Consider the following 13,337-nt stretch of genomic DNA (forward strand, 5'->3'; position numbering starts at 1 on the left):
AACATTCAATGTTGTGTTGGCAAGCATCTCCAGTGTATATTTGTCCTGCTGAAAGGTGAATTTGTCTCCCAGTGTCTCCTGGAAAGCAGACTGAACCAGGTTTTCCTCTAGGTTGTTGCCTTGTGCTTAGCTCCCTAGTCTTTGCAGATGACAAGCATACCCATAAAATGATGCAGCCACCACCATGCTTTAAAATATAAAGTGTTACTCAGTAATGTGTTGTGTTGGATATGCCTTAAAAATAACACCTTGAATTCACGACAAAGTTAATTTCTTTGTCACGTTTTTTGCAGTTTTACTTTAGATGATCATGCGAACTGGGACATGTTCCGGGTAGCCTCTGAGAATAACATTGACGCTAACACGGACACGGTGACTGAGTTCATCAGGAAGTGTATAGGGGATGTTGTTCCCACGGTGACTATTAAAACCTACTCAAACCAGAAACTGTGGATAGATGGCAGCATTTGAGCAAAACTGAAAGCGCAAACCATCATAATCACCGGGGGGCACACTGCCTGACCTCCAGGACACCTACAGCACCCGATGACACAGGAAGGCTAAAAAGATCATCTAGGACATCAACCACCCGAGCCAAAATCAATGTTCTGCCTTGGCCATCTCAGTCGCCGGACCTCAATCCAATCAAAAACCTGTGGGCTGAGTTGAAGAGGGCAGTTGATAAGTGCAAAACCAAGAATGTGAAGGATCTTGAAAGGATCTGCATAGAGGAATTGTTCAAAATCCCTCCAAATGTGTTCTTTATCCTTGTCAAATATTACAGGAAAAGACTCCATGCTGTTATCCTTCACAGAGGTGGTTGCACTACGTACTAAATGAGGAGTGCCAATAATTATAAAACCTTGATTTTGGTGAAATTGTGTATAAAAAAATTGTATGATTTGGGTTGGTTTCATTGCAACATTAATAAAGTCCAGTACTTCTCACATGTTGGTATTTTGAGTTTGTCAATATAATTTGTTTTTTAAAGTATTGTTTGTGCATTGCTAATCAGGGGTGCCAGTCATTTTGGAGCCCACTGTATTCTATTCTACTGTATTTTAGTCAATGCCACTCCGGCGTTGCTCGTCCTAATATTTATATATTTCTTAATTCCATTCTTTTACTTTTTAGATTTGTGTATTGTTGTGAATTGTTAGATACTACTGCAATGTTGGCACTAGGAACACAAGCATTTCGCTACACCCACAATAACATCTGCTAAATATGTGCATGTGACCAATAACATTTGATTTGCAAACAGGATGCAGGTTTTGGAATATTTTTATAATGGAAAAGGCTTCCTTCTTTTCACTCTCATTTAGGTTAGTATTGTGGAGTAACTACAATGTTGTTGATTCATCCTCAGTTTTCCCCTATCACAGCTATTAAACTCTAACTGTTTTAAAGCCATATATGGCCTTATGGTGAAATCCCTAAGCAGTAACTGAGTTGGGCAACTGAGTTAGGAAGGATGCCTTTATCTTTATAGTGACTGGGTGTATTGATACACCATCCAAAGTGTAATTAAGAACATCACCATGCTCAAAGGGATATTCAATGTCTGCTATTTTTTTATTACCAGCCTACCAATAGGTGCTCTTTGCGAGGCATTGGAAAACCTCCCTGGTCTTTGTGGTTGAATTTGTGTTTGAAATTCACTGCTTAACTGAGGTACCTTACAGATAATTGTATGTGTCGGGTACAGAGATGAGTTAGTTATTAAAAAAACATGTTAAACACTATTATTGTACACAGTGAGTCCACACAACATATTATCTGACTTGTTAAGCACATTTTTACTCCTGAACCTATTTAGGCTTGCCATAACAAAGGGCTTGAATACTTACTGACCCAAGACATTTTGAAAAACATGAATCCACTTTGGCATCATAGGGTATTTTAATCAATTTTAAATTGACTGTACCACAACAAAATGTGGAAAAGATCAAGGGGTGTGAATACTAGGAATATATCAAGTCCTAAAATGTATGTTCCAATCCTAGGTGGTGTGGTGTGTTGCTGGTATCAGTCCTGTAGAGCAGTGTTTGTGGTTCTTGGTTTCTGACACACACACCACAATTCATCACACACACATAGACACATAGAGCCACACGTACACAGTGACAGACAGACACAATCATACAACCTAAAAAAGATCTGACAGGCCTCGACAGGTGAAATGCACTGGTGGATCTCTTTTCTGTGCTCACATCTAACAGTGGTGAAGAAGGAAATAAGATGAGGAAAGAAAGACTTGAGTATTGGGATATACTTAAATGTCAGGGGGAGGGAAGGAGGGAGGGCAAAGTGAATCAGAGGGGTGTCTGCGGGGAGAGAGGTTACTCAACAACAAATAAACCATTTGTTTACTTTTTTGTTCTCTCTTTATTATTTCTATACTAGTGCTAAATTAATTAAAACACTGATGATGAATATTATTAGTATTAAATTGTTGTTGTTATTGTCATGGAAATTCTTACACAATGACACTCAAAGTCAATCTTAAATGAATCATTGTTTATTGTCAGTGTGCTGGAGAGGTTCCAAACAACTCAATGCACCATTGTACACATGTCAATCAGGAGCTCTGCCTGGGCAAACACAGCAGTTGTCGTATATACGACTGTACACAGACAAGTTATATTTGCATGATTTAGCACAATTAATTATTACCGTTTTGTTTCTGTCATGTGACCGACCAATACCTCAAGAGGCTTCTTTCTCTCTAAGCTGAGACCTTGAGATATCTTTTGTTCGTTCTCAAACCATGGTCTGGGCGTACTGCCAAATTGCAGCTACTGATAGTGAGAATTTGTACAGTCAGCGACTTGCATGAACACAGAAATTGGTTATTAGAACAGCACATGAATAGAAGACCAAAATTTGTTTTAAGAAAAGCACAAACATTAAAATTCCCATTACATTATTATTATTATTATTGTGTGTGTTTGTGTCTGTGTGTGCGCACATGTACACTTTTGTGTTTATGTGTCTGGAAGTTTGTGTTCTATTGTTTCTCAGGCTACGCACCTATTCGTTTGTGTGATTTCCCTCTTAGTTATATGTTTGATCATTTCAGTTTGGTTAAATGCTCTGGAGTTGAGAATAAGGCAAATCTTCACAGACAAATGTGCAGGTCATTTCTTACATTCCAAGCCACATTTTGAGAGAGTAACATTCATAACAGATCATTCAGCCTGACATGGAAACAGATAAATCAACAGAATGTTTGGTAGGTCAAATTTGAATTGCCAGGCATTTTTTAATATGTATATGTTGACTAATGGAGAAATCTGACATATCATTTCACTCAGGGCTCTATTCAATCCGTAGCGCTGTAGAACTGCTTTATAGCACGACTGACAATTAACGGCAATGTTCCCGCAGTTGCGGAGACTGCATTCACAATAAACACTGCATATGTGAGATCAATCGGAAATGAACGCAACATTCTTCCATGGATCTTCCGTGATATTTAAGCGATACAGAATCCAACCCAGAATCTGTTAGCTCTTCATGGGCAGATACGAGAGAGAATAATATCTATCATGTTCTTTATGATGATGGGGGGAGGGTGGAGGGCATGGGGAAGGTGGTGGCCAAGGGTCATCTCCCAGGCGTCTATCAGCAAGATATCCAGACCCCTGAACATGGCCCTGAGCACCCAGTCCAGCTGCAATGAGTACCAGTCACTATTGTACAGGCTCACCTCCGGGTCCAGGGCCTGGAGGTTGGCTGAACGCAACACCACCATGGTCCCCGGAGCCCGGTCCAGAAGCCGCACCATCGCCCGCCGAATGTGGCGTAGTCGGCGAATGTAGACTTGCACAGGGAAGGTGCTGAAATGGGACCATATGCTAATAAACACCACAGTGTTCGACCCACCAGTCAGGCCATCCAGTTCGTTAGCTACATAGCGCATCTCACTGGCAATGACATTGGTGAAGCGGATTGGAGGACCGTGACAACGGTACCTCAGAAGGATATTATGGGTGCTGTCCACCGCCATGTTGGGCCCCACATTCTTAGGACTGTGAAGGTTAAACTGCTTCAGCTCTGTGACAACAGTGGAGGGTTGGGAGTTGGAAAGACAGAAGAGAGAGTTAGAAAGCACTTGAGGCAGCAGAGAGTGAGAGACGTCACATTACTTGCAGACAGCACTCACCTGGTAATAAGTCGTTGAGGTACTCAAACCACTGTCTGGCAGTAGAGTCTCCGTACATGTACACCACCTTGCCCTTCAGACACTGAGTAATGGCAGACGAGTCATTAAACTGGCGTATTACACCACCAGTCAGCGCTCGCCATGACCCTTGGAAGTAATACCCGGAAGGAGTGATTCTGGTAGGTTCCATCTTCATGCTGCTTCTCTCGTCTGCTTTGTCTGAAAGAGGAACACAAGCATGATGCACCAGCTAGCATCATTACTTTGCAGGTACACAACACAATGGAAACAAAGGTGCTGGCGCTTCCCTGCCTTACATTACTGTAGATGCAGTAGTGGGATGGAATACTATCCTGCACACGCAGAACCTCTCCAGGGTTGAAGTATACAGCCACGTGGCAGTTAATAGCAGCTAGTTGAATAGCAGGTAGGCTGGCAAGGAAGTACAAAACCAATAAACACACCGTTTTACTGTAGCATCTCCTTGCTCACCTACCTTTTTTCTCAGGCAGCACAGTGACACTGTCAGACCCTGAAGGATGAATGTGAACTTTGATGTTGACACCACTGAGAAAAAAATGAGTAAAAATACAGCAGTTAATGTTAAATAAATACACTGCAACAAGCAATCTGATACATCGGAAACAAAGTCTGTGATTAAATGAGACACACTTTTACACTCATTCACTCACGTACGGTACACCTTACTAACCCCTGGAAGAGCAATGCCTCTTTGTTGGTGAGCAGACCTTTCACATATCCTCCCTTTGCATGGTTGATCCGTGTATCACAACTCAGCAGCTTGGGCTTGTAGCAGTACCAGGGCTCCTCCGTGTGGGCGTCTGTGTAATTGCACAGCGGCTTCTGGCTTGTTGGCAGACACAAGTTACATACAGTTGTCTGGGACAGTTTTCCAGAGCGGAAGAGACTCTTAAAGAAAACCCGGTCGGGCCGTTCCTCTCGTAACCGTCGTAGAACATGAACTGCCTCACTTGGATGGACCAGTGTCATCTCCACCTGTGCAGAACCTTGCCATAGTAATGGGAAAATGGCAGAGTAGGTCCCATTCCTGTGGTCCAGCACCTGTCCTGCTACGCCTGCCTCCAATTCAGAGGAGTGCAGTCGGGCCAGCAAGAAGTCTCCACCATGGCTCTTGGGATGCCCCTGAAAATCGTACATCTGGACAAAAGCCTCCAGCTGGTCTCCCACATACCACTCACTCCTGCCCCTTGCTGGCAGGATCACAAAAAAACTGTGTGCAGGATCACTGGTGTGGTCCAGGGACACACTCTCAGAATGGTGCATAGGCTCTGGCCAGGCGATGGACTCCAGGAGGTAACGCTCTTCCAGAGCCTCCTCGGGTGAGGGCTCCTGGCCCAGGAGGCCACAGTAGCTATGGTTGCGGTCCAGAGGAAAATGGGCCTCTGAAAAGAAAGCTGTGTGGATGCTGCTCTGGAGCTGGTATAATGTTGACACTGTCTGGCAGTTCAGATTCTGCTGAGGAGAAAAGTAAAGGTCACTAAAAGGCATGCTGCTTAAAGTGTGACTTTTGCAGAGCGTGCAACGCTCCCATTAATTTGAAAGAAAACTGGGCGTAAACAGCACGGCTCGATGAGAGGTAAAGGAGGTAGATGGTGATGGAAGCAATGTGGGAAGAATATTATTATAATTTTGTATTTTTATTTAACTAGGCAAGTCAGTTAATAACAAATTCTTATTTACAATGACGTCCTACCCAGACGACGCTGGTCCTATTGTGTGCCGCCCTATGGGACTCCCAATCACAGCCGGATGTGATACAGCCTGGATTCGAACCAGGGAATGTAGTGACGCCTCTTGCACTGAGATGCTGTGCCTTAGACTGCTGCTCCACTCGGGAGCAATAAAGGAGGTTGGACTTGTTATGAGTGCAGATGGCTTCCCTTACCTCCAGAACGTTGATGTTGTTTATCAGGAAAAATAGGCCTGACAGGGCCAGCAGGAAGAAGACACAGACATATTTGGACAGGCTCCTCCACATGGTGCTGTCCTCTGTCAATTCCCCTGATGTTGACACAAAAAAGCTGTTAACAATTCAGCAATGTGCAGAAGTAGAGCAGAACTAGAAAATATGCATTACTTTAGCTTAGGCAGCTAACAGTCTTGTGGAGCACAGAGTACCTTGGGTTCAAATCCTGTTCAGTTACAATTGGGCTGCTAAAGTTGGGTAGTAATATATACACACACACACACACACACAAACACACACAGTACCAGTCAAAAGTTCAGACACACCTACTCATTCCAGGATTGTTCTTTATTTTTACTATTTTCTACATTGTGGAATAATAGTGAAGACATCAAAACTTTGATGATTTTTGGTATACACTGAGTATACCAAAAATTAGGAACAGACCTCAGAACAGCCTCAATTTGTTGGGACATGGACTCTACAAGGTTTGAAGAGTTCCACAGGGAGGCTGGCCCATGTTGACTCCAATGCATCCCATAGTTGTGTCAAGTTGGCTGGATGTCCTTTGGGTGGTGGACTATTCTCGATGCACACGGGACATAGTCGGTGTGCTGAAGTAACCCCTGATAATATATGTACAGTGGGGCAAAAAAGTATTTAGTCAGCCACCAATTGTGCAAGTTCTCCCACTTAAAAAGATGAGAGGCCTGTAATTTTCATAGCAAACTTCAGACGGGCCTGGACATGTACTGGCTTAAGCAGGGGGACACGTCTGGCACTGCAGGATTTGAGTCCCTGGCGGCGTAGTGTGTTACTGATGGTAGGGTTTGTTACTTTGTTCCCAGCTCTCTGCAGGTCATTCACTAGGTCCCCTCGTGTGGTTCTGGGATTTTTGCTCACCGTTCTTGTGATCATTTTGACCCCACGAGGTGAGATCTTGTGTGGAGCCACAGATCGAGGGAGATTATCAGTGGTCTTGTATGTCTTCCATTTCCTAATAATTGCTCCCACAGTTGATTTCTTCAAACCAAGCTGCTTACCTATTGCAGATTCAGTCTTCCCAGCCTGGTGCAGGTCTACAATTTTGTTTCTGGTCTCCTTTGACAGCTCTTTGGTCTTGGCCATAGTGGAGTTTGGAGTGGGACTGTTTGAGGTTGTGGACAGATGTCTTTTATCCTGATTACAAGTTCAAACAGGTGCCATTAATACAGGTAATGAGTGGAGGACAGAGGAGCCTCTTAAAGAAGAAGTTACAGGTCTGTGAGAGCCAGAAATCTTGCTTGTTTGTAGGTGATTAAATACTTATTTTCCATCATAATTTGCAAATAAATTCATTAAAAATCCTACAATGTGATTTTCTGGTTTTATTTTTCTCATAGTTGAAGTGTACCTATGATGAAAATTACAGGCCTCTCTCATCTTTTGAAGTGGGAGAACTTGCACAATTGGTGGCTGATTAAATACTTTTTGCTCCACTGTATATATTTTGGGGTTAAAATATATATTTTTCATCACAAAAGTAGTGCACTGAGCCTTTACTACTCCTGTATGAGTGGACCAAAATAGTAATCCGCAGCGCACAAAAACATTTCAGCACCCCCAACCCTAAACATCTTCCTGCGACCATGAAAGGGGAAACTGTTGAGTGTGAAAAACCCAGCAGCGTTGCAATTCTTGACACAAACCGGTGTGCCTGGCACCTACTACCATACCACCGTCTGAATGGCATACATACACAATCAATGTCTAAAGGCTTAACAATCCTTCTATAACCGGTCTCCTCCCCTTCATCTACACTGATTGAAGTGGATTTAACAAGTGACATCAATTATGGATCATAGCTTTCACCTGGTCAGTCTGTCATGGAAAGAGCAGTTGTTCTTCATATTTTGTATACTCGGTGTATATCAGCAAACACTGCTTTAAAATTGTTTGAGAAAATGTACATAAATTAATGAGGTGGAAAGAACCAATTTCGCCAGGCACCCCTATTTGGAATAACCTCACCGTACCTCCAGCGTTTAATGATAACACCTTTAAATCCTGTTTCCAAAGTGGCATCATGATTTTTGAACATGTGCACTATGATGGATCATTCAATCAATGACAAGAAAGATTTGGATTATCCAAGGCCGTTCTGATTTTAGTTCAGAAATCTTATTCAATCGCGTCAACAAATTGCCGAATGAAACTGCTACGCCAAAGAATTTGATTGCAAAGTTATATCAAGGGTTGAATTAAACTCTACCTGATGGTTGAGAACCTGTAAGGAACAAATGGCAAACATATCTAAAGGAAGAATTGAGAAGAACCATTGGTTAGATGCCTGCTCCTACAACATAAACACTGCAATTTAAGATCATTTATCATACCCTCCTGCCAGAATGCATGTAATGCACCCAGAAATGTCGCATGCAAAAAGCACAGAGGAACCCTATTACATAAACTATGCCCGAATTTCATTCGCTACTGGCAGTTTGATGCTGATTGACATCTCATTTCACCTCTTCTTGAAATAAACATTTATTTTGACGTTTTCAAGTCGAGGACGTGGAAGAGAGAATATTAACGTTGGTTGCGAGATACAGAAGAATAACATACAGAAGAAGAGAAAATATTTCCATAGCTCTTTTCACGATTGTAATGAAACAGCATGGAGCAGGTCTCGAACCCTAGACCTTCGAGCCCGAGTCGATTTCCGCGCTTATAAACCCAGGGTCGTTACAATATTTTAAGTAAGTTTTAAGGTTTAGCATCGGGTTTAAGTTTCCTGAACAACTTTTACGAAAGTTAAGTCGCTGTGTAAATTAACATTTAAATTAACATGTTAATTTACACAGCGACTCAACTTTCGTAAAAGTTGTTCAGGAAACTTAAACCCGATGCTAAACCTTAAAATGTACCTTTGGCTCCATTAACAGACAGTTAATCAGATAAGAGAGACCGGTTCCCAATTTAGCCTAACATTATATTTACATCTGTTTCAGTATATGAATGCTTAGTTAATGTGTGGTAACTAGTAGGCTACAGCTGTCAATGTTAAGCAAGTTAACATTCAGCCATTTGAAATCCATGAACTCAGTTAGATTTTCGTACTTGAACTCTAAACGAACAATCATGTTACTCAAAAGATGACCACAATTTGCAGATAGCCTGTTTGCTATCGTAAAGGTGTAAGAAATTATAGCTAACTAAGTTACTTACTGCAGAGTAGGGCTAGCCATGATCTAACTAGTAACTAAGGCTGGTAGTTGATACAGTTACAGTTATGGTACAGGTACAGTTATGATAATGGGGATTTGTACTTGAGATTGGACAAACATTTGGGTAATTGGATGCTTAGATGTAACCATAGACTGTCTTATTTTTGCATAGGGTCAATTACACATGAAAAGAAAGGGAGATATCAGACTTCTTTTAAAGAAGCACAAACAGGCAGATCAGGTGCAAAAAGACCCCAGCCCTTGCATCACCACCGGACCCCAGAGCAGCTCCCTACCTGAGGCTCGTCAGAGTCAGTGTGGTCAGACTTCACAAGGACCCAGTCTACCACCACCGGGTCAGAGCATCTATCAAGCAGTCAGTCACATGCCCAGTTCAGAATGTAAGTTTAGCTTCAGCTTGTAATAGATGGTTTTGTCAGATTAAGCCTCACTTTAAAATGTTGGTTGTTGATTCATGTGTGTTCTTGTTTTGATGGCCATGGCATTTTTATTTTGATTATACACTAATGGTTCTTGTGTTATTTTAATGTAATAGATGTATCAAGGGATGACACAGAGACCTCTGACTCTGAGCAAGACAGTGAGCCAGAGCTGCCAGGAGGTGTCATCGAGCCCCTCCCAACTGCATCAAGCACCAGATATGCTGTTCCAGAAGGACCCAATGGTAGGCCAGGCCTATACTTTAAACTACACATTTTCGTTAGCAGCTGTTAGTATCTAATCTTGTGGATCCATTAATTATAAATTTCTATAGAGATATGACACATTATTTAACGTGTATTTAAGACATTTCAAGATTCAGAGAAGAGGGTCCTGTACAGCCGTGTTTGAAAACATTTCCCAGAACTGAGCATGGTATTAGGAAAAGGGCTTTCAACAGCTCCCGGTATGAGAACAATTCATGGCTTGAATATTCTGTAAGCCAAGATTCAACTTATTGTTTTGCCTGTAGGCATTTTTCTCTGCCCAATACATCTGAATCTGCCTTCACATCACAGTCAGGGTTTTGTAACTGGAAAAAGGCATTGTTTAAAGATTCTGGGTTTAAGCTCCATTCGAAGGCAGAGCATCATAACAATGCTATGTATGCTTGGAATCAGCATAAAAGGGCTATTGACAGCAACTCATGAATGAGGACTGGAAAAAGAAAGTGAAGGAAAACTGGACTTACATTAAAACAATTGCAGATGTGCTCCTATTAACTGCCACTCAAAATATAGCGCAGAGAGGTCATCGAGAATCTGATGACTCTCACAACAAGGGTAATTTTTTGACAATCTTAGAAAAAATAGCAAAGCATAACCCTCTTATAGAGAAAAGGATGAATGCATGTGGCAATGCTAAGTACACAAGCCACCAAATCCAGAACAAAGTTCTTGAGGGCTTAGCTGAGATGGTGCAAAGTGAAATTATAAGAGAAGTAAAAGAACACATATATTTAGTTGTGAGGTAGTATTACAACGGGGCCATCAACAAAAGCTTTTACACTTTCAGTCAGCTGAAAGCTTAGATGCAGCAGGTCTCACAAAAATGATAATTTTTGAAAAACATGGTCTAGACTACAGAAATAATCTTGTGGGGCAAGGCTATGACGGTGCATCCGTCATGAGCGTAAATACAAGATTAGCATTTTATGTGCACTGCTTGAGGCAGTTACATTTTATTGCTCTCCTGCAGAAGCTTTATAACTTTGTATCTGGCTTGCAGTTCAGAAAGAGCTGTATCCACAGCAGCAGCCCAGGGAACTACAGAGACTTACGGATGTAAGGTGGGCATGCAGATACATGGCATGCAGTAATCTGAGGGACAGGCTTCCAGCAGTTCTGAGAGTGCTACTACAGGACATCACACTTGAAAATAGTGGTAATCGATCAGTGGAGGCAAGGGGCCTTCTTTCTAAGATAGATGTACATTTCATAGGGCTTTTGGTTACCTTTTGTAAAGTGCTTGGTGATGCCAAATGTCTTTCTGACCTATCAAGGGCTGTGGATCTAGTAGTTGCCCTTACAGACACATTACAGAACTACAGAAGTGAGGGTTACTTTGGAGAACTATGGAACGAGGTTGAAGAGATTGCAGAGCACTGCAAAATAAGTGTAAAAACAGTGTGTAAAAGACAGCCTAAAACAAGCTAAAGATTTCATGACTCATTGATGATGAGCACTGTAGGACAAAAGTGACCAAAGTGATGGTGAGAGCTTCCAAAGAGCTATTAGTTATCAGGTGCTTGACAGTCTTACAGCTGAGCTGCAGAGGCATTTTTCAAAGAAGAATTGTGAGATAATGCAAAACCCAAAGAGTACAACATTCTTGAATGAGGAGCCTCTGTTCACCTTTGCTCAGACTTTTGAGTCAGATTTAGAGGACCACAAACATGAGGATCATCAAACCAAGCGGCTTCTTGATAGGAAAGAAGTGGAAGGGACAGACCATCTACTCTCCTTGACTTTGTTGTGTTTCTAGAACCTTTGTAAAGAGGTCTTCCATGAGCTATTTCGACTTTGTAAGATTTCTGTTGTTACACCAGTCAGCAGTGCTTCTTGCGAGAGAAGCTTCTCAGCTTTAAAACGGATTAAAACCCACCTTAGGACAACAATGGTTAATGACAGGTTAAGTCACCTCGGAATTCTCAGTGTTGAGTCAAGGAGGGCACACTCCCTCAACATGGAGGAGTTTTTGAAAGAATTATGCTGTTTTAAATCTACCTAGGATAATTTGGCACTAAGGCTGTCCCTCTGGTCATGATTAAAAGCTGCACTGTGTACTAATAAGTACACTGAATTCTAAAATGATATATCCAAAGGGTATCATGTCACACAGATTTAATTTGGTCTTGATTAGGCCAATTCCAAAACTTTTCTTTGCTATTAGTTAACATAATATAATATATATATATATATTATAAATATGATACTGTAAATTTGAATATTGATGGGCACAAATCATTTTTAATGTCTATTTCTGCTTGATACAGTTGAAGCCTGAAGTTTACATACACTTAGGTTGGGGTCATTAAAACTCGTTTTTCAACCACTCCACAAATTTCTTGTTTAACAAACTATAGTTTTGGCAAGTCGTTTAAGACATTTACTTTGTGCATGACACAAGTAATTTTTCCAACAATTCTTTACAGACAGATTATTTCACTTATAATTCACTGTATCAAAATTCCAGTGGGTCAGAAGTTTACATACACTAAGTTGATTGTGTCTTTAAACAGCTTGGAAAATTCCAGAAAATGTCATGGCTTTAGAAGCTTCTGATAGGCTAATTGACATCATTTGAGTCAATTGGAGGTGTACCTGTGGATATATTTCAAGATCTACCTTCAAACTCGGTGCCTCTTTGCTTCACATCATGGGAAAATCAAAAGAAATCAGCCAAGACCTCAGAAAAATAATTGTAGACCACCACAAGTCTGGTTCATCATTGGGAGCAATTTCCAAACACCTGAAGGTACCACGTTCATCTGTACAAGCAATAGTACGCAAGTATAAACACCATGGGACCACGCAGCCGTCATACCGCTGTCACGTTCGTTATAAGGATCGGACCAAGGCGCAGCGTGGTATGCGTACATTCTTATTTATTTAAAGAATGAACACTGAACAAACTAACAAAATTACAAAACAAAACGTGACGCTATTCAAACGAGTGCTGACAGGCAACTACACATAGACAAGATCCCACAAACACCAAAGGGAAATGGATACCTAAATATGATCCCCAAACAGAGACAATGATAAACAGCTGCCTCTGATTGGGAACCATATCAGGCCACCCTAAACATACAAATCACCTAGACCTACAAAAACCCTAAACAATACAAAACCCCTAGACAATACAAAAACTAGAGTACCCACCCTAGTCACCCCGATCTAACCAAAATATAAAGAAAACAGAGATATCTCAGGTCAGGGCGTGACAACCGCTCAGAAAGGAGACACGTTCTGTCTCCTAGAGATGAGCGTACTTTGGTGTGAAAAGTGCAAAT

At 41.5% G+C, this 13,337-nt stretch overlaps 1 protein-coding gene across 1 annotated transcript; it reads right to left on the reverse strand.

Annotated features, from left to right (window-relative positions):
* Window positions 1-2,536: 2,536 nt before the first annotated feature.
* Window positions 2,537-6,393, reverse strand: LOC112231575 (NXPE family member 3-like). Its single transcript, XM_042312085.1, has 5 exons — window positions 6,096-6,393; window positions 4,881-5,662; window positions 4,665-4,735; window positions 4,169-4,387; window positions 2,537-4,059 (listed from the first exon to the last, which is right to left on the reverse strand). The coding sequence occupies exons 1-5, from the start codon at window positions 6,186-6,188 to the stop codon at window positions 3,518-3,520; spliced, it is 1,707 nt and encodes a 568-aa protein (XP_042168019.1). The 5' UTR covers window positions 6,189-6,393; the 3' UTR covers window positions 2,537-3,517.
* Between the last annotated feature and the right edge of the window lie 6,944 nt (window positions 6,394-13,337).

The sequence above is a fragment of the Oncorhynchus tshawytscha genome, linkage group LG34, assembly GCF_018296145.1.
Source record: "Oncorhynchus tshawytscha isolate Ot180627B linkage group LG34, Otsh_v2.0, whole genome shotgun sequence".
Taxonomy (NCBI): domain Eukaryota; kingdom Metazoa; phylum Chordata; class Actinopteri; order Salmoniformes; family Salmonidae; genus Oncorhynchus; species Oncorhynchus tshawytscha.

Coding starts and splice junctions, on each gene's coding strand:
- LOC112231575 (XM_042312085.1), bottom strand. CDS start 6,188: ATGTGGAGGAGCCTGTCCAAATATGTCTGTGTCTTCTTCCTGCTGGCC. Junction 5,663..6,095: donor ACAACATCAACGTTCTGGAG/GTAAGGGAAGCC, acceptor TCTCCTCAGCAG/AATCTGAACTGCCAGACAGT. Junction 4,388..4,664: donor TGTGCTGCCTGAGAAAAAAG/GTAGGTGAGCAA, acceptor TTCCTCTTTCAG/ACAAAGCAGACGAGAGAAGC.